Below are 27,687 nucleotides of genomic sequence, written 5' to 3' on the forward strand. Positions count from 1 at the left end.
TGCTGTTTGTAACTATGCATTGTAATATGGTAAACTTATCTGCCATCAATAAGAAAAAGTAATTGAACCGAAGTTTCTGTGCAGGTTCTGTGATGTTAGAGATTCAACAATGAATCAAAGATCAACAGATTGATGGATGATGTGTTCATGTCAGCACTATACAGATTAATACACTGCTTGCCATTAGTCTCTGCTTTAGTGTTATTTAGATATTTTCATAGCAATTAGTAATACCTTCATTTTGGATAACGTATGACAGTAATGTAGTGACACCATAACTTCATCATAACAAGTAAGGTCAGAATTGGCAGAATTTGCCTTAATTGTTAAAAATGAGGCTTTACTGTGTGTCTACTGGCTTTTAAGTAATTTAATTGGCTGTAATGTTGCCAGGGAATTGGCATTACTAAAGTTAATGTGTGGTCCTCTCTTTTCAGAAGGGCCCAGTGTTAAGACTTCATTATGTTAGGTTAAGAAAGGGGATGAATGCTGTATAGCATTTTATTTAAAATTAAAATGAATGCCCTCCTCAGACATATTTGTCCTTGGAGCCACCCCTTAATTTAGAAGAAGACATCAATTCAGTGCACGTGTTCCACTCCAAACCCCATTTTGTACGCTGTATGCTGGAATAGAAAAGGACCTTCCCCAAACTGTTGCCACAAAGTTGGAAGTGTAGCATTGTCCAAAATGTCCTGGTAGCCAGAAGCCGCATAAAGAGGTTTGTCTGCATACTTTTGTCCATATAATGTAGCAATACCAGTGTTACAAGTAAGTCCTGCAGTCAAAAGCTGCAGTGCATATTAGTAGAGAAATTAAAAGTACTGCAATATTTGCAATAGTAGCAGAAAATTGAAATACTAAAGTTAACCTCATAAGTTTACTCAAGCACTTCAGCTGGTTAAAGTACATACTTAGTTTATTAGTAGCTAGTTACATTTTGTTTACATGAAACGTTTTCGGTAGAGCGAGCACTTTAACTTTTGATACTTTAAGTCAATTGTGCCGATAAAACTTTTACTTTTGAATGCACTACTTTTACTTCGGCAACGGCGACGAGTACTTCCGCCACGCGGCTGCGTATCACAAGATGACGCTTTGCGAGTCCGGATCAACCAGCAGGGAGATTACAAATCTGTGAGTCGAGCAACAGCTGTGACTTTCCTCCACTCCCCGTCAACCGACACACACACACACACACGCGCACGCACAGGGTAACGGCATCTCACAAAACCCAGTCTTTAGTAAGTACAAACCCATCTTCGTGTTTTTATGTTTCGATTGATTCGAGGCTTTATCTGTCATTCAATCTCTTCTTTCTAATTGGACTTGTTTGGTTGCACTGATTTTCAACTGGCATGAGAGGTAAAGTCGCCGTCGCATATTAAACGTATGTTTCCCGAAAAAATGTAGTTAGCTATCACAGAAAAAAAGACAATAGTGTGTATGTGTTTAGCTTGTCAATTAATCCCTCAGATGGCGCATGCAGAGCGTTTGTTAGGCTACGGGTTGACATTTCTCACTGCCCGTGAAAGCAACGGAACCATTTATTCAGGAAGTGCCGATGAAGCTTTTTTATCCAGTTCGGATTAAAAGAACCAACATATCGTGGCATGTGAGACAGGCTACCAAAATTAGCAGCTACGAAATTGTAATTGTAGGACAGTTTGATGGCAAATTGATCATGCCATGTTTTTTGTTTGTTTAATTTTGTTTTTCTGTAGTTTTGTTTTGTTTTTTTCAGGTTCGAAAAAGTTCGTGAAGTTGATTTCCGGTGACATTTCTAGAGCATTTTTAAGCAACATAACTTTAGGAGTTTTCACCTGACAACATGTACTGTCTCGCTGTAAAGCACTCTAAACATGCTTAAAGAGCACTTTACCTTTACTGACTGATGATTATTTGCTTCATTGATTAAATCCCAGTCATCTAATCATTTAGTCTCTAAACTAAGTGAAAAATGTCCATCACAAGTTCCCAAAGAGCAATGTGACCTTGTCAAATTTTGTTCGTTCAAAGCAAGTCTGCATTTCAGTATAAGCAGCAAATGTAAAACAAACAACAAAGATGTTATTTTAAAAAACAGGTTGTGACATGTTGTTGTAGAACTTGCTAAACAGGAGGCTGTTAATCAACTCCATATTACACTCGGGTTATACATTGACATCTGTTATGGTGTAAGGCTAAGGACTGATGAAGCCGCCACCTTGCTGACTCTTCTTTGCTGCCACCACACAGCTTGTCTACCTGTTGGACTGAAAGGCCTTCATCATGTCGAAAGGTACAGTGGTTCTGGCCTACAGTGGAGGACTGGACACATCCTGCATTCTGGTTTGGCTGAAGGAACAGGGCTACGATGTAATTGCGTTCTTGGTAAGGTTTAGAGCCTGTCTTGTGTGCAACAGTTGTCTTAGTTTGTGTTTGCATTCATGGCATCTCAGGTGTGGCAGTTTGCTGCTTTCAGACAGATGATCCAATCTCTCTCCCCCCCCCCAAAAAAAGCCAAACAAAACCACAACTTATAGATCTATAGAGGCTATAGTGACTTCATTATGGAAGTGCAAACTGGCTGGATTTACTTTTCGCCCTGTTGCAGTTTAGAACTGCACAGCAAGCAGATTTTCTTGCTGCTTACTTTTCACTCGGTCGTTTTTATAGTTCAGAGTGCGGGGGGATGGGCAATGGTCTATAGCTTACCGCTGCTCTCCAAATCTTTTTGCTGTTGGCTGTCCAGGGGAACAGAAGAAGAATAGCAGGCACTGATCCATATAACGAAATTACAAAGCTATGCACTTGTGTCACCTTGTCAAAGACAATTGCGTCAGCCAACAGTCAGGCAGAAATGGATAATACAACACAGGAATAACTAATTGAATGTGGAATGTGTTTTGCAGTGAGATGTTAATATTGTCTGAAATATAATTAAATAATGTATATGGTATACAAATGTAATCTGTTAAGTAATGGAAAAGAGTTGACATTATGCCCCTGCAGTGTCATCGCAACATAGTTTGTTGTATGTGTTCAATGGGTTCTTAATCTAAGAAAAATGTCAAATTTGTTCCGTTTTCTGGATCAGTACTGTGTCTCTGTAAACGGTCTTCCCCAAGTCTAGCATTCAGCTCAAGAGATCAGACAAGCCCCTTCAAGCTCCTAAGTGGTGTTCATTCTTGGCCTCTGCTGTGAGGAGGTTCTCAACAGATGAAATCTTAATTATAGTATGATTGATTGTCAGTATTAACCCTTGTACAGTCAAGAGTCTGCATGGGGCTTGCATGTCATTAGACAGGAGCTATAAGGTGAAGTAACTGTGTTGATGCAATTTTTGTGGCAAATATTAATGAAAATTTGTGTGCACTTACATTTGTGTGGGTTTTTTTCCAGGCCAATATTGGGCAAGATGAAGATTTTAAAGCTGCCAGGGAAAAGGCAGAGCGCCTTGGTGCAAAGAAGGTAAGAGATATAAGGAACATTGTCCTGTTCCTACACAGCATTACTAAAATAGTTTCAGTAATGTTAGTTTTTTAAATGCAGTGCAGTCCATACAATGCTGGTATATATTTATTTTATGATACTACATTTATGAGCTGGTGGGAAATACTGACATTCAAGAAGCTAAAGATCAAATAAGACAGATAATAAGATAGCCCATGAATGTAGTGCTTTTTGCCATCTTTTTCAGTATCTTCCCTAAAACTCTTGGATACAACTTTAACCAATCACCAGTGACCAAAACACAAGTTTTCTCTTCAATGATAATGTCATAGTATGCTGTCGTGAATGGAAAGCAGTAGTTCCTTTATTGTGGTTCTACACTGAGCAACGTTTTCTGCATTCACATCACATACTTGCAGTTAGACAAAGCCCTTTTGTGGCAAACATGACTTATTTCCTTTCCAAGAATGGAACAATATCATAAATAATTCATTAAACATTTTTTCACAGGAAACTCAAAGCCCTGTTCTGTGTCCTGACCTCCATTCCTGTGTAGGTTTTCATTGAAGACCTGCGTGCAGAGTTTGTGGAGGACTTCATCTGGCCTGCAGTTCAAGCCAATGCCATCTACGAGGACCGATACCTGATGGGTACTGCTGTAGCACGGCCCTGCATCGCCCGCCGGCAGGTCGAGATTGCACGCAAGGAGGGAGCCCATTTTGTCTCCCATGGGGCCACAGGAAAGGTGAAGCATAAGACAAGAGAATATGTTCTGAGGAAGGAGAGTGTCCAACAATCTAGTAATATAGCTGAATCTCAGGGCCTGATGAAATTGACTTCATTCTAGAGAAGGGACAGAAAAGACAAAGTAAATGGAAGTCTATGGAACCAAAGTCCACTTTCAGTTGTTGCCGTTATCAGTTTTGCTCATCGGTGTTCTTTATGTATGGATTCCTTTGAGTCGTCATTAATTTTGCGTGTAGCAAAAAAGTAGGCCTGTTTTATTATCTCTGAGTCTGAGCACAGTGTAGAAACAGAGCAGAAAAAAAAGACTCAAGTGTGCAAATGGTGTTTCAAATTTGAAACTGGTTCTCAATCATGTGATGAAATGAGATCATATTTATATTGCATTTGTTTTCATTGTTTTCTCAGTCAAAGAAAACAAACTGATAAAGCATGTATGGCATTAATATCATTACAACAAAGGATGAATGACTCATCGTTGAAAGTTTCCACCAGTGCAGCAGCCCAGCATTCAGTCACGATAAAAACAATTGATGCGCTCGGAGGTGTATGATTCCAATGAAGAAGACAGTTTGGATCAATCCGGTCCACAAGAACGACCCAGCTGGCCCTTTCTGAGCACGTAATAGTTAACAAGGTCGCTGTCCACAGTTTAGACTATGTGTTTGCAAGGTTGAACATTAACTTTTGTTAATCAAACAACGATAATATGTCGGAAATCTACCCTGCCTAGAGGCATTTCTGCCTGATTACATTCATTTTCATCTTGTCTTTATTCATTGAAAGAAAATGGATATTTCCTGTGAATACGAAACAGATGTTAACATTTCTATTGCATGCATGTTTTCCTCATGCTGATCTGAATCGTCAGCTAATGAGAAATGAGACATGGCAGTTCAAAAGGAAAAGGCATTTTGCGCTTTGCATCCCTGTGAAATGCTTCCTCTGATTGGCATGAGTAAGTAGTGCCCGAAAAATGTTGAACATTAGCCTGACATCCATGAAAATTTAAAGAGCAAAAGGAACTAAAAAACAACAAAACAACATGAAAGGATTCTTTTAATGCAGTGTGATAAAGATCTGTATCGTTTATGACAAGGATTCAAGGAACTTTTATTGTCATACCAGCTCACGTTTATGGTGCGAAATTAGGACGCATTAAGTAGAATATAAAAATATGAAATGAAAAGTTGAATAAAATAGATATATAAGCTAAATAAAAATAGAATATGAAACTAAACATTTAAATAAAGAAGCCAGTTTTAGCATGTGCAGCATAAATATCCATGTGCAAGTGTGTGCAAGTATGAGGTAGTCCAGGAAAGTAGTCCATACTTGTGGTATTGCTCCCGTAGGATAACACTACGTTCAGTTGTTTTGTTTTGTTTTTACTGCATTCTAAAACATTATCTTAAAATTACACCTTGAAATTTTTTCTGAAGGATTGTAAAAATCAAGATAAAGATTATTCAGTTCAACCTGTACAGCATGTGCTGTTCTCTGTCCTTATACCCTTGAGTCCCTTGAGGCACCCATGCAAATCCAAACCTGACCATTTACGATTTTATGAGTCATCAGATGCATATTAAAGTCTGAGCTGAAATGGATAGGAAGCCATTGAAGTGAAGCCAAAATTAGTGTAATATGATCACACAAACATCACACTAATCAAGTCTGGATCAAACCAAGGCGTGAATTCTCTGCATCAGCCGTGGACAGAAAATACACAAGCCGGTGTTGCTTCAAAATTCATTAGAAAATGAGCCGACATTTTGGACGAGACGAAAGAAACATTTGGGGAAGTCACCTTTATCCTGACACAGATGATCAAGTGCAGCAGCTTTGTTGTTGAAAAGTGTAAGGGAAGCGGCCTGTCGAAGTTCTCGTAATTTAAGTAGAATTGAATTTGAAATGGAACTGAAGGTAGTGGAACTGAAGAGTTCGTACAAGTCTTTTCTTTTGATACAGTTCATGATTCAATAATTTCACGTTTCAAGTGTTGTTGTGTTACTTCCAGTCCAAATTTGAGTCTAAATGTAGTGTCCCTGTTTTGCCTGTAGATGGAGCCATGTACCACATCATAAAGTGCCAACTCCAGTTTCCAGTAATAATCTGATCCACATCTTCAGCTGTCTAAACATTTTTCAGCTTTTTGTTGCTGTTTGTGGTGATGAGGACAATGCAGCTCACCTCTGTCTATATTTTTGTGATTTTCTTGTCACTGATACTGAAGAAAGTGACACGGCACAGCACAGGAAAACGTGGGAATGAAAGCACAAGTCTGATGTGATCCCGACATGTTTCACCAGCCGTTCCAGATGTGGCAAACATCACTGATCCGCCAGAATTGTTAAGCAATTAATTCATTAGTCAAACTGACAGAAAACTAATCCAGTATTTTAGTTATTGATATTTTATAAACAAAAGGCTAATTTTACTTGTTGTGGCTTTTCAAATGTGAGGGTTCTATGATAGTAAATAGTAGATCTTTTCATTTTAATCTGTTAGTTGTACAGAACTAGCAATTTGAATATGTGAACTGATTGTGGTAAATAGCTCAGAGCATTTTTCACTATTTTCTGACATTGTAGAACAAGACCTTATTGAATTCATGGAGGAAATGATGTGTAGATTAATCAGTCAACAGTTACTGTTGCTGATGTTAAACTGTTAACCTAAATACAAGTGAATATTGGCACACCTCACTTGTACAAAGAGCTGAAACGTGTTTGTGTTTTTCAGGGCAATGACCAGATTCGTTTTGAGCTCACGTGCTACGCCCTGTACCCTGCCGTTAAGGTAAGTTTGCCGCTTTATTGTACAGGAGTTGTGGCTTGTGCTGTTGAACCCAGCATCTGTTGAAATGATGTTTTTACTCTCTGATCTGCTGTTCAGATCATCGCACCGTGGAGGATCCCCGAGTTCTACAACCGCTTCCGGGGGAGAACAGACCTGATGGAATATGCTCAGGTAGGTCCACCAGCCTGTTAATGTCAGGATCACAAAAACCGAAGGCCAGTCTGTCTACCAGTTAACAATTACGATGTCAGTGATAAAATTACTAATTTAAATTACTATTGTCTGGGTCTAAAACTACTGCAGTTACTGAAAAGGGATGTTAGAATTTGTCAAAAGTGTAAAAATTGTAATTTTGGCATGAAAAGGTTGGTTTTGTCTGACGTACAAGGATGACTTCTCAGTAAAACGTGTGATTACATTACATTGTAAAGGAAAACATTTTTTTTCCACTTAGTGGTTTCTCTCCTGTGTGTTTCTTTCCTCTTCTCTTTATCCTTTAATGGCTTATAACTTTAATTTTAAGTTAAATCCCCTCATCCTTGTGTTTTGAATTTAGTGGCCTGTCATGAAGAATATAATTCGTTATTTCACTCCCACTCTCCGAACCTGAAATGTAATTTGACACTCATCATATTTACAGTTAACCATTCTTAGATATAATTACTTAAGTGGTCGCAAATTTGGTGGGGGGCCCCCCTGGGGTGCCCACTGCAGGGCGTGTGGATGACCAGGGGGGAAAATATGGAGTGATACTGAAGTGAATGAATGTGATTTATTGTAGGGAAGCAAACAAACAAGAGTTTGCTGATGCTAACATGCTGACTTTTGTTCCTTTTATGAGCTTTCCCTATCATTGTTAATCTTTGATATAAATTTTGGGACAGGGTACTTTAACTTTTTTTGAAGTGGGTCATGGCAGATAAAACATCCACTGCTTTATATAGAAAACAAAGATTTATTGTTTGTTTGTTCATGTGGCCCCATTAGATGGCAGTAAACCAGTGTTTTCCCCACTGGAAGGTTGTCATGTTTTAGTCAACACCACTCTCTTTCTGGCTTGTGGAGTACTTGTGAAATCACCCAATCTTAAAACACTGAATTGCTGACTTTTCCTTCGAACATAATGAAAATATCTCTCTGTGTTGATTGTGTTTGTTCTGTTCTCTGCGGACTCGTAAAGACAAACGCAGTGTGGGGAAACGGGTGTATTTTGGTTACACAGCATGCCAAAAACTAACCACCGGAAATAGTTTGCTTGGTTCTTTTGTATTCTGAACTTTCTGTAGATACAAGCACGGCTCTGATTTTAAAGTCTCAAACACTGAGGTGCAGTTAGCTTACAAGCAGCAAGTATGTAACATAACAGCTTTCTCCATCAAACAGAAGCATGGCATCCCTGTCCCAGTCACCCCTCGGGCACCCTGGAGCATGGATGCCAACCTCATGCATATTAGGTGGGTAGGACTGTTGTTTTTGATGTCACATTATTTAAATGACTATAAAATAGACTGTTATTTTCTAAATTGTGTTTCTTTGCAGCTATGAGTCTGGCGTCCTGGAGAATCCTAAGGTAAGTCCAGTTCCTAATGGCATGTCTACACAGTCTTGATAAAATATAAATCCTACTTTTAATGACTCCTTTGTCCTCCTTGTGGCCCCTTCACTTTCTAGCATGTGATGTACCTACTTTAAAAATGAATCCGTGCTGGCATGGTGTCCCACTCACCGAGACTGATATATTTCCAGTGACTTAAGAAATTTCTTTACATATAGGCTGGTCACGAAGTCAAAAGAGCAAGAAAATCATTTGAGATCATCTGAAATAACATGCAACTTATTTCGCATGGTGATAGGCTCAATACTGGACAATATGTGGGACAATACTGACCGTAATAAAATAGTCCATTTGTGATCTTAATCACTTTCATCATTGCTCAGTAACTTGGAATAACTAAACTGGAAACACGTGTACCATTTGTGCAGGTGGAGAGTGGAAATGTACACCTGAGGAGTTTTAGATAACATGTCCAGAGATGGGAATTGCTAGAAATTTATTGATAACAGTACCATTAATAATTCTGCTTATCAGCCTGGTTCTTTATCAACTGCTTTACTGATTACTGAGCAAAAGGTAAGGAGGCATAACACGTGTTTTGGACATCAGTGCAATTGTTTGATTATCTCGGAGTCCAAACACAGCGTAGAGTAGAAAAAAGGTACGGGTGTGACTCGTGTGCAAAACCTTTACTGTGTAGCTGCTGCTGAAGAGACAAAATAACCCAGAACATTTGCCAACCACCACAGAGGGTAGATTTTAAAACTGGTACAGTTTACTATTGAGTACAGTAAATACTCCTCTGTGCTCCTCTCATGCAGTGTGATCCGTCATTCCCACTGCGGCAGAAAGACAAAAATTAAACATTTTATGTTACAGTTAAAATCCATCGTTTGTGGCGTGACTGTAGAAATAACACAGCATTAAGGCCTCTGTCCCCTCTGCTGACCCATGCCAGTCCCATCAGGGACAAACGTGACTCACTCTCCCACAGTGCCATGGGTGAGACAGAGTTTGATCTCTTCTGGGGTCAGAGGTCAAAGCAGTACATACAGGTTGCCCCCAATGACCCCCAAAGCTCCCATCCCTTGGTTGCTGTGTCTGTGTCTCTGTGTCTGCTCACCCTGGGTCCTCGCCAGGCCCTGGGAAGAGCCTGGGACACACAGACACTGACTTGTCGTCAGCAACGCTTCGACTAATTCCCGATTTCATGGGAGCCGGGGAGGGGGAAGGGTTAGGGCGTTGCGCCCAGCTGGGGCCTCCTGAGTTCCAGCCCCAACTCCTCGGGACCTCATTGTTCCACTGGTTGTGCCGCCGCGGGCTGCAACGTGGGAGGGGAGCCATTTCATCGTGACACCGTGACACCAAAATGTCACCAGTAACAGTAAAGTACAAAGACAGCGCGCCAGACAGATGAGTCCCCAATGGACGGGGTGTCACAGGGAGGCGAGGGGTCCCGCGCTGCTGGAGTGGAGATGCAGGGGCAGGGCCACTGTAACTCACAGACCTCTATCTCTCTCTCTCTTTCTCTGTCCTTTTCCCACCCCTCCGCTGCTTCTTTAGTGGTCGGCCTGTGGAGAAATGTTTTGAAAAGAATGAGACGGACCGGCTCAATAGCATAGCGATGCATGATGACCGTATTGTGTAACTGATTTCTTTCAGGGGTTTTGTGTTGGACCATTTACTCCAATATTGAATCGATTAATGGCATTAAATACAATGAAATATTTATGGTGCAGGGGTCCAGAGTGGTAAAAGGATTTGAATACATTACCCAGGGCACAAAATGATAATTTGAACTTTGAAAGAGCTGTAATAATTGAGTAATTTTCAATAGCCACAACCCCTGGCCCCTCTGGTAATTTGACTTTTTCCAAGTATGTTTGTTAATTAGGATCGGGATGAACATCAGAACAACGTCACAATATCAAAGTGCAGTTCCAAGTTTAAACATGAATTTAAATGCAAACACAAATTGAACCCCCCAAAAATAACATAATATAATATAATAAGTACAACTACAAAAAAGTTAATTTCTCAACCAAGTGCTCAAATCGACGTGACAGATTCTGATGGGTCATCTGAAAGAGGTCACCTTGTTCCAAGTATCTCCTCTCTGTGTCAGCCACTCACTCTCCTCCAGTTACAGCCCTGAAGGCTCAGGGTGACCCTCAACTATTCAGACCCCCAAAATGCCCCCCACCCCCCACCACCTGTGGTACAAAGACCCCTCTCTGCTCAACACCGTCAGATTAGGGAATGTCCAAGTGGTCGCTCATATGTTCTCCTGTAGATAAGAGTCAGCGGAGTTCAGGTTACTCTATGATTAACACTGTATCCTTCCTGATAACCCTAAACCATCTTCCCTGTAGCACAATACCTTTTTTTATTTACTCACCTCCATCTGGCAGCGTGAGGACATGCGCAACTTCGGCTATCTGTTATCAGGATTTTGATTTGTGATTTGTTGAGTTTGAGATTCACAGGGTTAACCACATACAACTTTTCCATCGAAAATTTTAATTTACGAGATATATACAGAGTCAGCCAAAATAATGTATACACACATCAAGAAAAGAAAAACATGCATAAATATTTAATTTGTATAAGTACTTCTGTACATATAGATACCTCTTTCGAAGTTTGATCAAATTACAATAACACTGTGTACCGCTGTATGATGTTTTCCCAACAGATGGCATTACCCTTTTTTCCTGAATGCGCACAGACATAGAAGATTTTAACCATATCATCAGCCCCTACGTGACATTAACAGGCCACATTTTAATTTCTGTTTAACATGTTGTGGTATTCATCAGGTCTGAAGAGTAACCCTGCAGTTTCCTCTCCGTCTCCTCTCTCGGTCCCTCCACATGTGAGCAGTCGAGGGCCCTGCCTGGGGCTGCCTGACACTCGTCTTGAGTCATTAAAACATCACCTCAGTCTTAATTATAGCCTCTGTCAGTGAGCTTCCCTCGGCCAACTCGGCTCTTTGATCAGGGAGCTGATGGGCCACCGCTCTTGTTGACCAGGAGTAAAAGAGCGTAACGCCAAGCCCCTGCTCACCTAGAGGAAATTAAAACTTGTTTTCTGCCGGTCGCATGGCTGGCTAGGAAGATAGATGGACAGAACACTGCCTGTAGGGAGAGGAAGTGGGCTTGTAGGTGTGTGTATGCATGTGAATGTGCCCTTTGAAGCAAAGAGGTCAACGTTTGTCATGTGCTTTTGCCGCCCTCAGGTCTGATTGGTCTGACCTGTGTTACTTGCAAAGTGCTCCCTGTGTCCACCTCGGTGTCACTGTGGTTTGCCTCCGCGGAGAAGTGTCTCTTGTCCTCATTAAATTCAGCTGAGGCCCCAACATTAACCAAAACATCCTGGGTGTTAAGAATATAAATATCTCTCCAGCACATCATGTGTATATTGTTTTACTTTTGTCTCAATTTGCCATGTTTGCATTTTAAAGAGAAGGACAGACTTGAAACGTGGTGATTTAGGCGTCATTTCCAACCCATTGCGCCAAAGATGTTTTTACCATCCTCTTCTCTTCTATCTCCCTCTCAACAGTCCCTTCCCTCCCTCCCCCTCTCCCTCCTGTCACCTCTCCCTCTTTTGGGCTCTGTTGGCTTCGATTGAAAACCAATGAGGCAACTAATATGTGGAAAGATAGAAATTTACTTGCTTTAAGTTCATGCGTCAGGCTTCTTCTTTGCTGTATGGGCCACGTTTAGCACAACAATATGGCAGAAGCAAAGACTGCCAAAGGAGCTGCTCTGTGCTACATGATGGTGCGCTTCATGCCCCATTTCCCACCAATACCCAATGCCCCCCCGCCTTCTCTGTCCCTACCTTTTCCTCTCTTTCAGGGCCATGGCTTTGGGACAGGTCCACCTGCAGGGGGTTTGAATTGAAATGCATTGATCTCTCGCTCACTGGAAACAAGCCTATTCCCCTTATTTTTCTCTTTCTTTTTTTTCCCCTTTTGTATCCAATAGCCTATTAAGTTTAGGCTGTTGTTGTTGGAGCATGCACGAGTTTTCAAGCATTACCCAGACAGAGGGATGAATTTGTATCGTTTTTTAAAAAATATATTTTTAATTGATCAGGAGGAAATTGTCGTCATACGAAGCCTTTTTAGTTACGCACAGGGGAAATGAAAAATTAAAATTCATGAATCAAAATATTTATCTCTCTAGGGAAACTGTCGTTTTGGCAGAAAGACAAAATATGCTGGGCAAAATCATAACATGTCAAAAATTGTAACTATATAACCACAGTTTTCCTGTTTATTTAAAACCAGCAAATACTGTCACAGCTACTGGCTCTTGTGTGCTATACTTTGTTTTATTTGAAGGTTGTAAAAGACAGACGTTAGTTTACAACCAGTATATAACACCACAGGAACCACAGAATTTCTCATTCTCTGGTATTTAAAATTCAATACACCCCCCCACACTCCCCAAAAGAGTATGCATCAAAAGGCTTTTTAGGGTAGTCATTTCGCCCCTCTCCTGTTCGCTCTCATTTGGCATCTTTCAGGGCACTGAGGCAGAAAATAAAGGAGAGGAAGACAGGCGCCTTCCCAGTCAATTTTGGTGTTTAGTTAAAAGGAAGGAAAGTGATTGCGCTGCTCGTTTTCTCCTCACTGACAGGCGACAAGCAGATGCCGATTAGTTATTGTATGATGATTTAGTGTCTGGTAAAGCTTTCCATTTAAATGCACCCAGTAGTTATTTTGCATAGTCCCCCTGCAATTTGCCTCAGCTCAGGAGACATCGGCCATCGTCTTGTCCTAATGCTGTGTAATTGTTCGAGGGCCACATCGCTGGGCAGACATGTCAGACTGCCACGCTCTTTTAGGTCCCAACCATGACTTACTGAAATCGCTCCCACCAGCTGGAAAAAAAAACAAAAAAACGACAAACGTCTGTCATCCAGGACAACTTTAGTGGATTTAGGATGCGGACTTTGATTCCCATTTAGCAAAGTCCTTCATTTGAAAATAAAACAGAAGGAAAACATCTCTCAGAAAGTCAGAACTGGAACATTAGAGGAGGTGAAGAAGACAGGAAGGGAAGAACTACAGACACATGACAGAATCAGTAGATCTGAGATTTTTTTATTTTTTTTTTACAGAAAGGCAGGATGGCATTGAGGATGTAGTGTTGCTCAAATAGTTTCTGTCATCGTATCAGGTGTGTTTTGGCTTGTCAAGTGTTCGCTATTCTTGAGGATGTGAGTCATTTCTTTCTTTTGCCCTTTCCCACTCTGCTTCTCGCTGCATCCCACTTTTCCCCGCCTTTACCTGTGGCGAAGGTCCGTGCAGGGAAAATGAAACCAAATAGTGGAGAAAAATGGAACATTGATTTTCTTTTTTGTCTTCACTCAACTCCTGATGGCATTTTTAGGTTTCTGCTTTTTCACGCATCATCCTCTCTTTTCTTCTACCAGCCGTGTCTCTGGTTGTCCGTTATCACCTCGCACAATAGTCTCCCCATCGGCCGCACTGTTCTCTGATGAGGTCTCAGAAGGTCATGGTTATTCATCGAGGAGGAAAAAAGTGTGTGAAATGGAGAGAGTGAAAGTGTATGTGTGTGTGTTTTGTGTGTTTTTCAGAGCCATGCCCCAGCTGACCTGTACCTGATGACCAAGAACCCAGAAGATTCTCCCAATGTCCCTGATGTACTGGAGATTGAGTTCAGAAATGGTTTGTACTTGCAACATGTGTCACCTGTTGTTCCTCTGTCAGTCTGCTTTTTTTAGTTACTTTTAAAACCTAATCGCTGATGTAGATCGGAGAACAGGTAATTTGCTAAAAATATAAAATATACATCATGAATCTTCTGATCTGATATTACTAATTTGAGCTCTTTGTTCATATTAACAAGAATTATTCATTCAAGGTAATGGAAAGGCAAATTTGTCGTGTTAAATTTGTCTTACATGATGTACAACAAAATTAGAGATCTGTAACATTTTTCAATTACATTTTCCCTTTCAAACTGAACCAGCTTTAATTCAGATGGAACCATCTGGCTTTCTAAATGATCATGGATATGGCATCTGTCGATTAAATGCAACTTGGTCCTTTTGCATTTGAGCTTGAATCATGTAATATTTATGGGCAAATTAATTTTGGACTTTCATTTAGTTTTTGTTGTATATCATGTGCTGGAAAGTGCTGGACGTTTCACTTAGTTTGCATGATTTTGTGTCCGTCCTCACTCAGTGTCCCCTCCATGTTTCTTCATGTTAGTTAACATTGATGCTTATCGCTGCAGGGCTACAGCTCACACGCTGACCCGGTTGCACTTTATCACCATTCCTGACCACCCAGACTTATCCTTAACCCTTCACAGCATTACTTGGTCCAAAGCTGCCATGTTTGTCCTTGGGGCACACACACACACACACACACAGGCCGGAAGCATTAAGTCCAGCTTATACACCAAGCCCTGAGGGGCCAGAGAAACGCTCATTAGATATATCACCACGAGGGCCAGGCTGAAAAGTGGAAAGTGTCGCATGTTTGCGCAAAGAAACATCAGAGCCTGGGGCAAATGGCCCAGATGTCCCTTCATCCCTGGTCACTAGTGGAGGCTGTAGAGACACTAGCTCCTCTGATCATATGAGCTTGATGGGCAGCTTTATGAGCTCCAGTAGTGAAGGAAGTTCAGAAGGTTGTCATGATGTCGTGGGAGTAACTGTGATCGCTAAAGCCGCGACAAGTGCAAATTAAAATGCCCACTGAGTAGTGTTCAGATCTCACATTACCAGAAAGAAAATGTTTAACTATAAAACTAGTAGTTTGGTGTCAGTTCAGCTGGAGATGAGATATGCTTTTATGCTTTTGTAAAACAGTAATGTGGTAGTAAAGCTGAGTCTGGTTTCAAGGGTTCTTTGCAGGCCCTGCGCTCTGTTTTCACACTTATTCCCGGTGCCTTTATTGAGCACCCTATGACAAAAGCTGTTTTAGTTGTCCACACAAAGGCCTGAGCCTACTCCTCCCTCTGAGCACAAGATCAGCACAAGAATGTTTCATTTCATTCCCCCTCCCACCTTTTCATCCCTGCCTTTCTCACCAAAGTTTTCTCACTGATTAAAAAAGAATATTTAACGACAGGAACCTTTTCCCCCGTCAAACACTCCATTCCCCAGTCCGCTCCCTTTTTAAGAAAAAAAAAAAATTTCATCCCTCCCTCCTTTCATGCCAAAGAAGTAGAGAGGAAAAAGAGACAGAGAGGAAAAATGTAAAGCAGTAATTTTTCCTACAACTGTGTCTGCGCTCCCATTGTCTGCACTGTTAGGCTGCGAAAAACTGAAGAAAGGGATCACGGGATAGAAAAAGACCCCTCAGTGAATGATAGAACCCGCATGATGGAGAGAGCGACTGAAAAAGAGAGCACAGGGACGAAAGGCCAGTCCCTATACTCCCACGTTCAGACACTTAATTTATTTGAACTTTTAATCTAATTATTAGGTATCTTGGGGGGGCGGGGGGGTGTTGCGGTTTTAGTAATGCATCATCCGTACTGCCCTCTCCTGCACTGGGAGGTACTTTTTCTTCTTCCATGGGAGCCGGCACGATTCCCGCGATATGAGAATGGGCCATCAACAAAGCCCTTGTCTGAAAAAATTTGTCAAGTCCTTCACGTGTCAGTCCTGTCAGGCCTTTGTAAACACTGGCTGAAAGGCGAGCAGAAGTGCTGCTTTTCTCTCCAAAGCTGTTTGAATGGCAACTGCAAAAACACCCAAGCATGTATGGGACCAAACGCTGGATGGATGGAGAGTGAATTTCAGCAGATTTCCTCTGCTTGTGTAGTTCTCAGATTGTTATATTCCCTTCTTATCACACACATGAACGCACACCCATGTGTCATGTTTGTTTCCTCGCCTCCACCTTTGGCCCATGTCGCTCATTGAAGGCCATGAATAAGCAGGTCCGTGACAGTGATTGATGTGTACTTGGTTTAAGTGGCCTTAGAGAGGAAGTGTGTGTGGCATGAATATGGGTGTCTTTTGGTGTGTGTGTGTGTTAGAGTTCGAGATACACATAGGAAGATGGGTGATGATTCTGCAAGCGGTTTTGTCTCCTGCACATGGGCATGAACGTGCAAACACTCATCGGCGTAAAAAAAATCTCGGCGCTAAAGAGAGTATGGGTAACAAAGCTGCGTGCAGGGCCTTTGAATTTATTAGCCCTTCTCACCACCTCCTTTTGTGATGGTTTTCACTTTTCGCTGACGACTATTGATTTCAGTGACTGAGATAATTAGCACTTGTCATCAGATTTTATCAGCTCATTGCTTTTTGAAAATTTAGACAGTTGGAATTTATTTTTTCCAAAACTCTTTATGAACTAAACCACGTAAAGGTTTTTTTTACTTATTGTTCTTTGTGGACCATGTGCCGATTGATTCTCTGATCCCTCCCAAAAAGTAAAAAGGCAGGGGACGTCAGTCTGTTGTATTGCTATTAGATTTCCATGCAGGCGTATTTGTAGTGAATGATGGCGAAAAAATTCACACAGGTGCAGTTTTTCATACAATTCAAAATGATAGTTTTTGCAACACAGCCTTGTGTTTAAAGACTCTGTCTGTGTAATATTGCAAAGATGGCTGTAATTTCTCTTAACCAGCCAACTGTGGTGAATTCAATACTCCATGTGAACATTTTATAGTAGGATTGTTCACAGATTCAATTGAGAAAACAGTACAAACAGCACAGCTAACTGATGTATACCACGGGATAGTATTTTCCCCCACGCCAGGTTGAGTAAATATGCAGGAAGGATACAATTTAAAAGTTACCTGCTTTGTGTATGTCTTTTTTTTCTTTTTTTGCATCAAAACGAATATCAAACATAAAACGCATCACAGATTGTGATGTTGCTTTATCTTGACCGTAATGGTATTTAACAGCAGTAAGTGAGTCACAAGTACATTATGAGTCCTATAAATCAGTGTACAATAAAGTTTATTTTATTATTTTTGTGTTATTTGCATGTTGGTGCCATGTTACTTAAGACATCAACATTTTTCTCCTTTAGGGGTGCCTGTCAGGGTGACCAATGTGAAGGAAGGCGTATCAAAGGACTCGCCACTGGATATCTTCTCATACCTCAATGATGTTGGGTGAGCATGTCTCTGCGGCCGATTCTAATGTCTATAAAGCCCTTGCTGAAGAGCAGTTTTACCTTCCATGTATGATTTATGAGTTATCCAGCATACGGAACCCTCTCTATCAGAATATGTAAGGGTTCCCAGAGGTAGAGCAGTGGTTAAATTCAACACCTCCAGGATGATGTGTGTCTGTCGCTGAGGGAATGGGATCAAATCCCGCCAGACGTTTCCCTCCCGCATCTCCTCCACTTTGTCTCCCTCTCTGCTTTCTACCTGTCTGAATTAATGAAAAGTATTCAAGTTGAGCTGACTGATGCCAGAGAAAAATCTATTTTCTTCTGTCGCTTTTGAGCATGTTTAGTGCTGCTTTTTCATTACATGCATCACAAGCTAGTTTTTAACATTTGTAGTTCTGAATTAATGGCATAGAATTACTTTCCACAGTCATGGGAAACAGAAATAGTTTTGGAGCTTTGCTATTCAAAAGATTATATTTGAGAAGAGGAGATGGTGAAAGAAAGAGGTTTTCAATATTGTAACATTTATTAAAAGATGATCATGTTTGACTAACAGGGCAATTACAAATTATTACTTAAGTGTGACAGCTCCCTATGTCCATTAGTCTACTTCAAGGTGAAAGTAATGTATGAATGTGTGTCTGGTTCCCCCCGTCTTTCTCTCAGTGGAAAACACGGCGTCGGTCGGATTGACATTGTAGAGAACCGTTTCATTGGCATGAAGTCCCGAGGTAAGTAATTAAAAATGATATTTATTTTCATCTGTCACGTTTTATGACATTTTTCTTTGTGTGCCAAATTAGCCTGACAGGCTTCCTCACTTACACAAACACAGATATATGCTGTAAATACGCAGAGATGGACACATTTGCTCTTACTCTGAAATACGTCTCAGTATTTTAATTTGTCCATTCAGAAGCTTTCCTTTCAGTATCCAGGGCTTTCATGCAATTTGCAGTTACTTTACATGAGTGCTTTAAGTGTCACTCTTGCTATTCCACTTCCACAAAAATGGGCTGTATGGCAAACACACTCTTTTCAAAGGAAATGTTTTACTCTGGTTCACCTGGAATCATAGACAGTGAAGTTATTTCCAATCACTTATGCATGCACACACATAGAGAAAACACACACACTGTGAACAAGATAACTGTGCGCATGCTTCACTGGATACAAACAAATGCACAGTTGATCACAAATGTGCAAATGTGGTCGCACAGGCATATTTTTGTCCCTTTATGTTTGGTATCAACAGGAAACTGGAAAAGCTCCTTTGTTAGGTTTCTGCATGTGTTACCACTGCTGATATTTAAGGGCAGTGAGCTGTCCTGGCCTTGTATTTAGCACACACACACACACACACTCACTCTTCACGGCACTATGTGTTATGATTGGCAAATTGACTGGCCAACAGACTGTGGCTGTGGCGCAACTTGGCAGGTAGAAATTGGAAAATGGGAAGCCACTTTTCTCTCCCCTCGGCTGAACAAAAGATCAAAGCTTTTTCCTCCACTGAAGCAATAGGAAGAGGTGGAGCACAAGGTGTCCAAGTGGTTGAATAACTACCATGGAGTGTACATGTTGGTCTCCTCTGGAATGGCAGTCGTGTAAGCACAATAGATGATGGGAGGGATTGAATGGGGACATGTCATACCTATTTGTGTTGGGTCACATTTTTTTGTGTCGGGTCAGGGAGGCGGAGGGGATTGAAATGGTTTGTCAAGAATGTTGTCACTGTGCTACAAAACATTCAACAGCCTATGTGCTAGACCAACATTTCCTACCTGTCACAGTGCTGTCAGGCCTCTGACCTGTGCACAGGTGATGGCGTTAGCTGAGGTGCACCTATCAAAAGCGGGAAATGGCTAAACATGTCAAGTCCTCGTTACTGTCAAACTCTAACACTAAAGAATTAGTTCCTAGAAAAGCAATATTTAATGTATTTACTTGTTTATTTTGTCAGTTTTCATTTGTTGAGATTATTTATATGAAAATGCTCACATTGTTTCACATTAAAATATACTCGGTGTGACTTTCTATCCATCTTAAGATTTTTATCTGCTTTTATTTACATGTGTTGCCTGTTTATGCAGGACTAACAGTTTGCCCAAAGGGTCAGAGGGGATGAGCTTAGGAAGATTTAATTCCTGAGCTGAAGCCCTTCAGGCCTGCAGCAGGGTTAGCATACCTGCAGTAACCATATAAAAGATTAAAACTCAGAAAAAAAGAAAAAAAAACCACTGGAGGTGTTGTCTCCTTAAGCTTAACCAAACTGCCACTGTTGGAGCTTACACAGATAGCGTTTCATTGTTTGCACCTCTCTGTTAAGCTAGCTGGCTTTTGAGCACTTAAGCCAAGTTGTGTTGGAGGGCAGTTTTAACTTATTTATCTGATAGAGCCAGCGGAAATGTCCCTACGTGCCCTCTCTGGCCCTGGATCACCAAAAAGCCACAAGCCATTGTCGCTCAGGTGACAACCTTTTGAAGCTTTAGTCAACTGGCAGCATTGCTAAGCTCTGCTTTTGGCCACCAGCACAAAGTAAGTGCCTCTCTGCTTTCAGATCAGTGCCAGTGCTGATGTTTTTGGGGTTGTACAGATTTGAGCTGCACTGCTGATTGAAAGAGTTTTAATAGCATTCATCTGTTAAATCTAAGGAAGGAGTTTTGGTGTCACAAAAACACCATACAAACTGTGAAATTTGGCAGCCCCGGTGTTGGCTGTAGTTAAGTGCCTGTTTGGTAGCATAGTTTGAATCAAACAAGAATGACAAGCATTCAAAATGACACATGATGTGAGGAACCACATATTGGATGTGGAAACAGAGCGGTTTTTCAAAAATTTCAGCTGTCACAAAAATTGATGTAATTGATAAAGCTCCTATTTCTGTTGTCAAATCTGCCTGGTCGCATTTTCCTCCTTTTGTTTTTGCTGACATTTGAGTGACAGCTTCATTTCTCCTGTCATCTACCTCATCTTTTCTTCTCTCACCCCACCTCCCCCTGTCCAGAGGGGGTAAATTGCAGGGTAGGCAGAGACCTGGTCCAGGCTCCAGGCTGGCAGGGGCCTCCTACCCTGTCATTTACCCAGGACAGGCTCATCTATGTTTTGTGAGCACTGAGAAGGCCTGTCTGTCAGACAGCTGACGGCTAATCGAGCTTTTAGCTTGTAGTTAGTTCAGGGCTTGCAGTTTATGCTCCTAAGAATGGCCTCTGATGATTGTGCTATAGAATTCTGCACATTATCTCCCCGTGTTCGGGTCTCAAAAAGGTGTAGGTCGTTAAAAATCAAAATGACAGATATGCTGAATATTTGGGATGGACAACATTATACAGGCTGGTAAAGGTGCATTCATCTACTTACTTATCTCTTAATTTGTGTAAAAAAAAAAAAAATCCTGTGTTTTGTGCAAATATTCATTCATTTTGGTTTTTTTTTTCTGTGTTTTTTAGGCATATATGAAACCCCAGGAGGCACAATTCTTTTGAAGGCCCACTTAGACATTGAAACATTTACCATGGACAAAGAAGTGCGTCGGATCAAACAGGGCCTGGGTATCAGGTTCTCCGAACTCGTCTACAATGGTAAGCGTCTAAAATACGTATTTTTGTTAAATGTATTGTCCATTGCTTCCTTTATTCTAAAGCAGATTGCTCAGTCGTGATATTTTAAATCTGTGTGTGCCATGTATTGATTTAAGGATGGGGAAGACTGTTCAGAAGTTCCAGGGTTTGGCATAACACATTAGAATCTTTAGTTTTGACATGCTGACAAATAGTTACTGTCCATGATATGATTTTTTTTGTTGTTGTTGAATTGTGCTATATTGTCCTCTGCACCATCTCAAATGAAGGCATTTACAAAGTTGTGTGGGTGGTCACTGGTAGTTGTTGTTTTCAGAAATAGACTCGGACTGATAAATCAGCCAGGCCATTATTATTTTATGGCAGATGTATCTGCGTTGGTGTATATGTCATAAAATAACTACCTAAGATAACTAATTACACCATTGCATACCTAGTCCACCAGACAGCACTGACACAAGTTCATTTTTCAACGGTGATTAGGAGAGAAGTGAACATGCTAAGTGTGTGCCTATGTCCGTGTGTGTGTGTGTGTGTGTGTGTGTGTGTGTGTGTGTGAGAGAGAGAGAGAGAGAGAGAGAGAGATTTTCTTGGCTCAGGTGCCTTAATCATCCCTTCTGCTCAGCCGTCGGTCCCCTGAACCTTCATCCACATAATAGGATCAGTGCCATTAGAGACTGACTACTAGGCCACTTCAGTTATACCCTCCAGAGATGCAAAACACACACACATACACACAAAGGTACTACCTTCAGAGATTAAACCCATTGTGGGTTTAAATCATTAATAACTCTGATAGATGGCAAGACAGCTGGCAGTGGGGCTTATGTTAACAATCCACCTGTCCTGCATCTGTTTTGCATTAATACGTCACTATTTACCCGAGCAATTTACAGAGAATTAGCAGCTATTAAAGGTAGCACAGTGCCAATGCAAAAGGGCATTTGACAAGTAGGAAGTACACAACGATCGCAATCATCTTAGTTTATTAAAAGAAAATTCATCAAAGTAAATTTTAATAACTAATTAGCACTTTATGTCTTTTATCAGGTGAAGGCACAAACATTTAACAACATTTTAAATGCAGATATTTATGTGCTTTTCTCGGTTTCATTACTGAAATCTGCCCAGATAAAGGCCATACAAAGACACTTGTAGTGACATGTAGACAGAATTGACATGAAAACATCTCCGGTTGAATCTGAACTAAACCGACGCCTCATGCCAATTGAGAGGCAATGAATGCAGAGAAGGATTGTGTCTTTGAACGTGGCCAGACGATGAGGTGGAGGTCAGCTGCTGATGAGAGGAGGACCCCCGCTGAGTGGGGCGTGCCTGACCTCTGAACATATACAGACGCATCCCTCGCCCATCTGTCTCAGAGGCTGATGGGCCAGGTCAGTGAAATGAGACAAAAGAAAGGGGTGTATGAACTTCACCTGGAACCGAAATGAGACCAAAGTAAGAAGAAAGAGGTTTAGCTCCTAAATAGGGAACTGTGGCATCTCACATTCACACACACCACCCTTTAGACCCTGCTGTTAGTCGAGGATTTTGCTTAGCCTCCTCTTCCACTTGTCCATCCTCTTTTTTTTTTTGTTTGTTTGTTTTTTTGTGTGTTTGTTTGATTGTGTTGTCCAATTAATAACTTGATTGGTAAATGGACTGCATTTCTAGTCTAAAGACCATTCAAACTGCTTTGCAATACATGATGCATTCACCCATTCACACACTTGGCACAGCCACCAACCCTCTGACCAGTATAGGGCCTGCCACAGTAGCCCTCTCATAAAACTCACGGTATTAAATATATATATATATAAGACCAAATATCAACAAAACTACTGGCACTTTTTTATTTCTCATATACAGCTCATGACTTAGGGCAATATTATCCACGGAGCCTTTAAAGGGTCTCTGTGTTTAAAAAAAAATAATAAAAAAAGCAGTGAAATCAAAAACACTTTTAAAGGATCCAGTGTGTAGGATTTAGTAGCATGTGGCAATGTGGTCACGGATTGCAACCAGCTAAACACCCCTTGTCTCACCACGAGAGGCCCTCTCTAAAGCTCTAGGGTTTGATTTGTCCATTCTGGGCCTCTGTAGAAGTCTTAAGGTGCAACATGGTGGACTCTGTAGAGTAGCACAAGCTCTTTCTGAAGACGTAAAATGCTCATTCTAAGGTAACAAAATCACAGCAATTCTTAGTTTCAGGTGATTACACACAAATGAACAGTTTTGGTTCTAAATCTTACCCCCCTGGGCCTTCATAGCCACACTTTTTGCTTTAAATGTTAACATGTTACCGTTTTCTTGATCTTGTCAGGTTTCTGGTACAGCCCGGAGTGTGATTTTGTGCGACACTGCATCACTAAATCCCAGGAGAATGTGGAGGGCAAAGTACAGCTCTCTGTCTTCAAGGGTCAGGTCTACATCCTGGGACGAGAGTCGGGCAAGTCCCTTTACAATGAGGAGTTGGTCAGGTAAGCAGGGACAGAATAAGACTGTGTGTGTGTGTGTGTGAGTGAGTCAGTGAATCAAAGTGCGGGCTTGTTCTGACTTGACAGCTGCGTTTGGCTGCTCTGGGCACAGTGCAGCTATTCCACATGTTCACCAGCAAGCCTGTTGTTGGGTCAGTTTGCCCAAGTTCTCATATGACTTCCACATCAACATACTAAACCGACCCTGCCTCACAAAGACATCAGAGAAGTGTCAAGCTCAGTTCCTGGAGGGCAGACCCCGACCCCAACCCCTCTTACTGCATTCCCCCCCCTCCATGGCCTCTTAAGCGTGCTAACAGTGGGTTTGTTCAGGATGCTGACCCCTGATCCCCTCTGGGCAGGCTCAGCACTGACCAAAGTGAAACCCCTCCATATGCCTCTCTATCTCCACTTCAGTCACACACACTCTAGTTGTACCCCAGAGTCAGAGAGCTAATGGCGTTTTTCAGCGAGAGGAGAGAGGTGATTTCACTGGGCTTTTAGAAGGAAAATACATGGGTGTCATGCTAGTTAAGCAGGTCAGAAAGAGAGAGCCAAGGAGACATGTCTCCCACAGTCAGCCATTCATTTCCTTAGGCTTGTGTGGCAAGAGAAAAAGCCAAGGAAAAAAAATCAATATGCTGAATGTACTTTTGTCCTGTGTAGGCGAGGGAGATAAACAGAGATTATACTGTATTCAGACTTTGTGAGTATTTTGTCTTCAGCAAAACATTTAATAAATAACTGTTGAGTCGCTCAGGATGCATTATGGATCATCAGTCTTTCCATCAGTCACGTTCTCAGTTCAACAGCTGACCTTGTAGAGACGCAGTCCTTACCTGGGATGACGCTGATGTGACACAGGTGTTGTGTTGCAGCATCACCTCGAGCCCTCTGACAGAGGGGCGCAGTTGTTTCCGATACGAGGCCCAATCGTAAGTCATCACAAAACAGTCTCAAATGTATTATTTTGTTTTGTAAATGTCAACTATTAAAAAAAGACCCACAAATAATTCAGAAATACTTTAAACTTGAATCAGTCAATGCAAAACTATATGATTTGCCCATCTACTGGAGCTGACCATGTCATTTCTCTCTCCACTGTTCCTGACAGCACTTTACTGTCCACTGCCTAATAAAGGCATAAAGTGCTAAAAGAAGAACAAATGTAAATAAGTGTCTGTAAGATGAGAAGCTCGCCAGTGCACCAGGCTGTGGTCCTGCAGTAACTGTTCTCCCTCAAAATATGTATAAGATAAGATGAACTTTATTGATCCCGCAGTGGGGAAATTCACTTGTTGTGGCAGCTCACAAGAACAGAAGAAGAGAGCAAAAAGTGTGCAAAAACAGTTACAAAAAAAATATAGATTTAAAATAAATTAACAATTTACAAGTTACAGTAAACAGAGTACAATATACAGCTATATACAAGTCCTCATAAGGGAGGAAAAGAGGACTAGACCATATGAATAGTACATAAAAGTATATTTTGATAGGTGGTGCAATCCATCCGTTAGATATTGTTTGAAAAGGAGATGTTGCAGATTATTCAAACTTCTATAGTGCCGTTGTATGCATACATACATGTGCTGTACCTGACAGCTGAAAGCAGCGGGCTCGGCTCAGCTCACACACACACACACACACACCTCACCACCTTATGAAGGCTACAATCATACACATACACACACACAGACCAGATTAGGCATGAAACCCCCTGCTGGCATCCTGTTGGCTCTCCACGGGCAACAGTAAACGGCGTCATTAACACAGTGGTAATACAGCCCGTCACCGCACCAATCTGAGACAGAAATGTCACCCTCCTCGCTGTCCGCTGGCTCCACTCTCAATTAGACTGCAGGGTTTCTTAAGGAAATACACAAAATATATCACATGCTCGCACACGCACACGCATTGCCATATTCTTTTAAGCCACTCACTCATAATGGTGTTCAGGTGCCGGGTAGGGAGCCTTGTATTGAGAGTTGATGATTTAGTTGTCGCTCTTTCTTTTTTATAGTGTTTATCCTATCATTTGTTGGCAATTTCCTCTTTTGCTAAGTGCTTTTGAAGAATGAGTGCAAGCTGTACATTGGGGCTGGGGGTGTCGCAGGGAGGAGAGGACTCAGTGAGGGAGTGTATTAAGCCCTGCAGGTAGAAACTACTGTAATTACACAACACACACAGACTCTTTGTGTGACGCGCACACACACACTCAAGTGATGACAAGTGATGACTTTACAACAAGCAGCCTAAACAACGTAGCTCACGCAGTCGCACAAGTTATAGATTCACGTCTTTTGTAGAAAAAGTGAATAAAGTGGAAGACAGAAACGTCAGATTACAAAATCATCTCGACACTTATCACGGAGTTGATATGATGGGATTGTTTTAAAATGGATTATGTGTGTCTTTTGTACGCTTGTGAAGATGGGTGTGTTTATATTGTACCATATTGATTATCCGTTATTCAGGACAAACAATGCCAAAGAGGGGCATTCAGAGGAAAATTGATTGGAACATTATTTCAAAAGCGCAGATTATCAATGATCCAGTTATCCCAGTAGTTAATGAGGCTTTGTGTTTACTTCAGTGATACCAAACATTCTAGTTATGCTGTTGCCAGAATATCCTGTCACTTTGCCCATCAGTACCTGGTTTGTGTCGACGTATGTTTCCCTCCAACCTTAAATTAGAAGATTGGTCTCACCAGCCTCTTTTTTTTTTTTTTTTTTTTTTTAACTACTTTTCACTCCAGCATGGATGTGCAGGGAGACTATGACCCATGTGACGCCTCTGGATTCATCAGGATTAATGCCGTCAGGTTAGCATCCCTTCAGCCTTATGAATGATTCCCAACAGCTGTGCAAAACAGTTAAAACTGACTGTTAAAAGTGTCTTTAAATCTTTTTGTCCTTCATGGTCTTCTCCACAGGTTAAGGGAACACCACCGTCTGCAGGGTTTCTCCACCACAAAGCAGTAACTGCTGCAGTCTGTGAACAGTCTTTCTTCTCACCACCGTGTCTTCAGCTGCAATGTGTTTAGACTTGGTGCTTCCATTGTCCACTTTCTGCCTTATTGTCTACTTGTAGTTATTTTAGCATCAGGGTGTCTAACACACCTGAGACACACCAGACTCTTGCTGTAAAATTGTGTTTTTAAGGTGGTGAAGAGTGAAGGAGGAAAAATAAATGAAATGTAACATCATGACCAAGAAATTGTGGTACAAAAATGTTCCTCAATTATAATGTGAATGACATTTAGTAATATGTGTTTCTTAACTTTTGCTTTCCTGAATTTGTCTCATTCTTTGCATCAGTAGGTCTGTACTTAAACACAAATTCCTTGTTTCAGAAATAAAATCAAATGAGTTGTGTTTTCTCTTCCTCAGCCTTTTTTCTTAATTCATTACAGAAAATAATGAATATTGATCATAAGGCAAACACTCTGGTGACACAAATCATCCCGTCAGTGTGAATGTGCTAGTGATTAATAGTTTGGCATACGGCCTGTTTATTAATGCCTGCCTGTTTAACTCTTGGTGCTGTACAGTCGCTGCCCCGTGAAGACTTCAGGGCAGCGAGGAAAGGACACCGTGTCGTATTTACATTATGTAGATAAGGCGAGAGCAGTGCATGGGTTTGGCAGAGGCGAAAGTCAACGTGGAGGCTTGCAGATAGCCACTGGGACAGCAGTAATGAGGCCATTTCTGAGCTCAAATGGCACAAGTCAGATGGAAGGAAAACCAATTGGCCACATATGTATATTTTCCTGCTCTGCATGGGGTCTTTGGGGTTAGAGAACAGAGGAAGGAGGGAGAAAGAAGCATTTTAAAGGCAAATGTTGAGTATTGTATGATTCATTATTACCTGTTTTGAAAAACAGATAAATCTGTCTTTGTTTTTTTTTTGTTTTTTTGAAATGAAAAATATGGCCCTCGCTTCAAATCCAACATT

The 27,687-nt window shown here is 41.2% G+C and overlaps 1 protein-coding gene across 3 annotated transcripts; it reads left to right on the forward strand.

Annotated features, from left to right (window-relative positions):
• Positions 1–575: 575 nt before the first annotated feature.
• On the forward strand, positions 576–27,116 carry ass1 (argininosuccinate synthase 1). Of its 3 annotated transcripts, none has more exons than XM_046374939.1 (15): positions 576–721; positions 2,239–2,373; positions 3,385–3,453; positions 3,992–4,180; positions 6,922–6,978; positions 7,075–7,149; positions 8,362–8,432; positions 8,518–8,548; positions 14,147–14,237; positions 17,580–17,664; positions 18,336–18,400; positions 21,119–21,250; positions 23,577–23,733; positions 26,489–26,554; positions 26,666–27,116. In XM_046374939.1, exons 2-15 carry the CDS (start codon positions 2,272–2,274, stop codon positions 26,712–26,714), a joined length of 1,239 nt encoding a protein of 412 aa, XP_046230895.1. In that variant the 5' UTR covers positions 576–721; positions 2,239–2,271; the 3' UTR covers positions 26,715–27,116. The 3 variants fall into 3 exon arrangements, with proteins under 3 accessions (XP_046230895.1, XP_046230896.1, XP_046230897.1); XM_046374940.1 differs by lacking the exon at positions 576–721 and adding an exon at positions 1,105–1,244; XM_046374941.1 differs by lacking the exon at positions 576–721 and adding an exon at positions 1,119–1,137.
• The last annotated feature ends 571 nt before the right edge of the window (positions 27,117–27,687 follow it).

This window comes from Scatophagus argus, chromosome 20 (genome assembly GCF_020382885.2).
Source record: "Scatophagus argus isolate fScaArg1 chromosome 20, fScaArg1.pri, whole genome shotgun sequence".
Classification (NCBI taxonomy): Eukaryota; Metazoa; Chordata; class Actinopteri; family Scatophagidae; genus Scatophagus; species Scatophagus argus.

Bases quoted from the DNA above. Each gene is read 5' to 3' on its own strand.
- ass1 (XM_046374939.1), top strand. From the start codon at position 2,272: ATGTCGAAAGGTACAGTGGTTCTGGCCTACAGTGGAGGACTGGACACA. The intron at 4,181-6,921 runs GTGAAGCATAAG...TGTGTTTTTCAG, and splicing joins CCCATGGGGCCACAGGAAAG to GGCAATGACCAGATTCGTTT. The intron at 18,401-21,118 runs GTAAGTAATTAA...TGTGTTTTTTAG, and splicing joins CATTGGCATGAAGTCCCGAG to GCATATATGAAACCCCAGGA.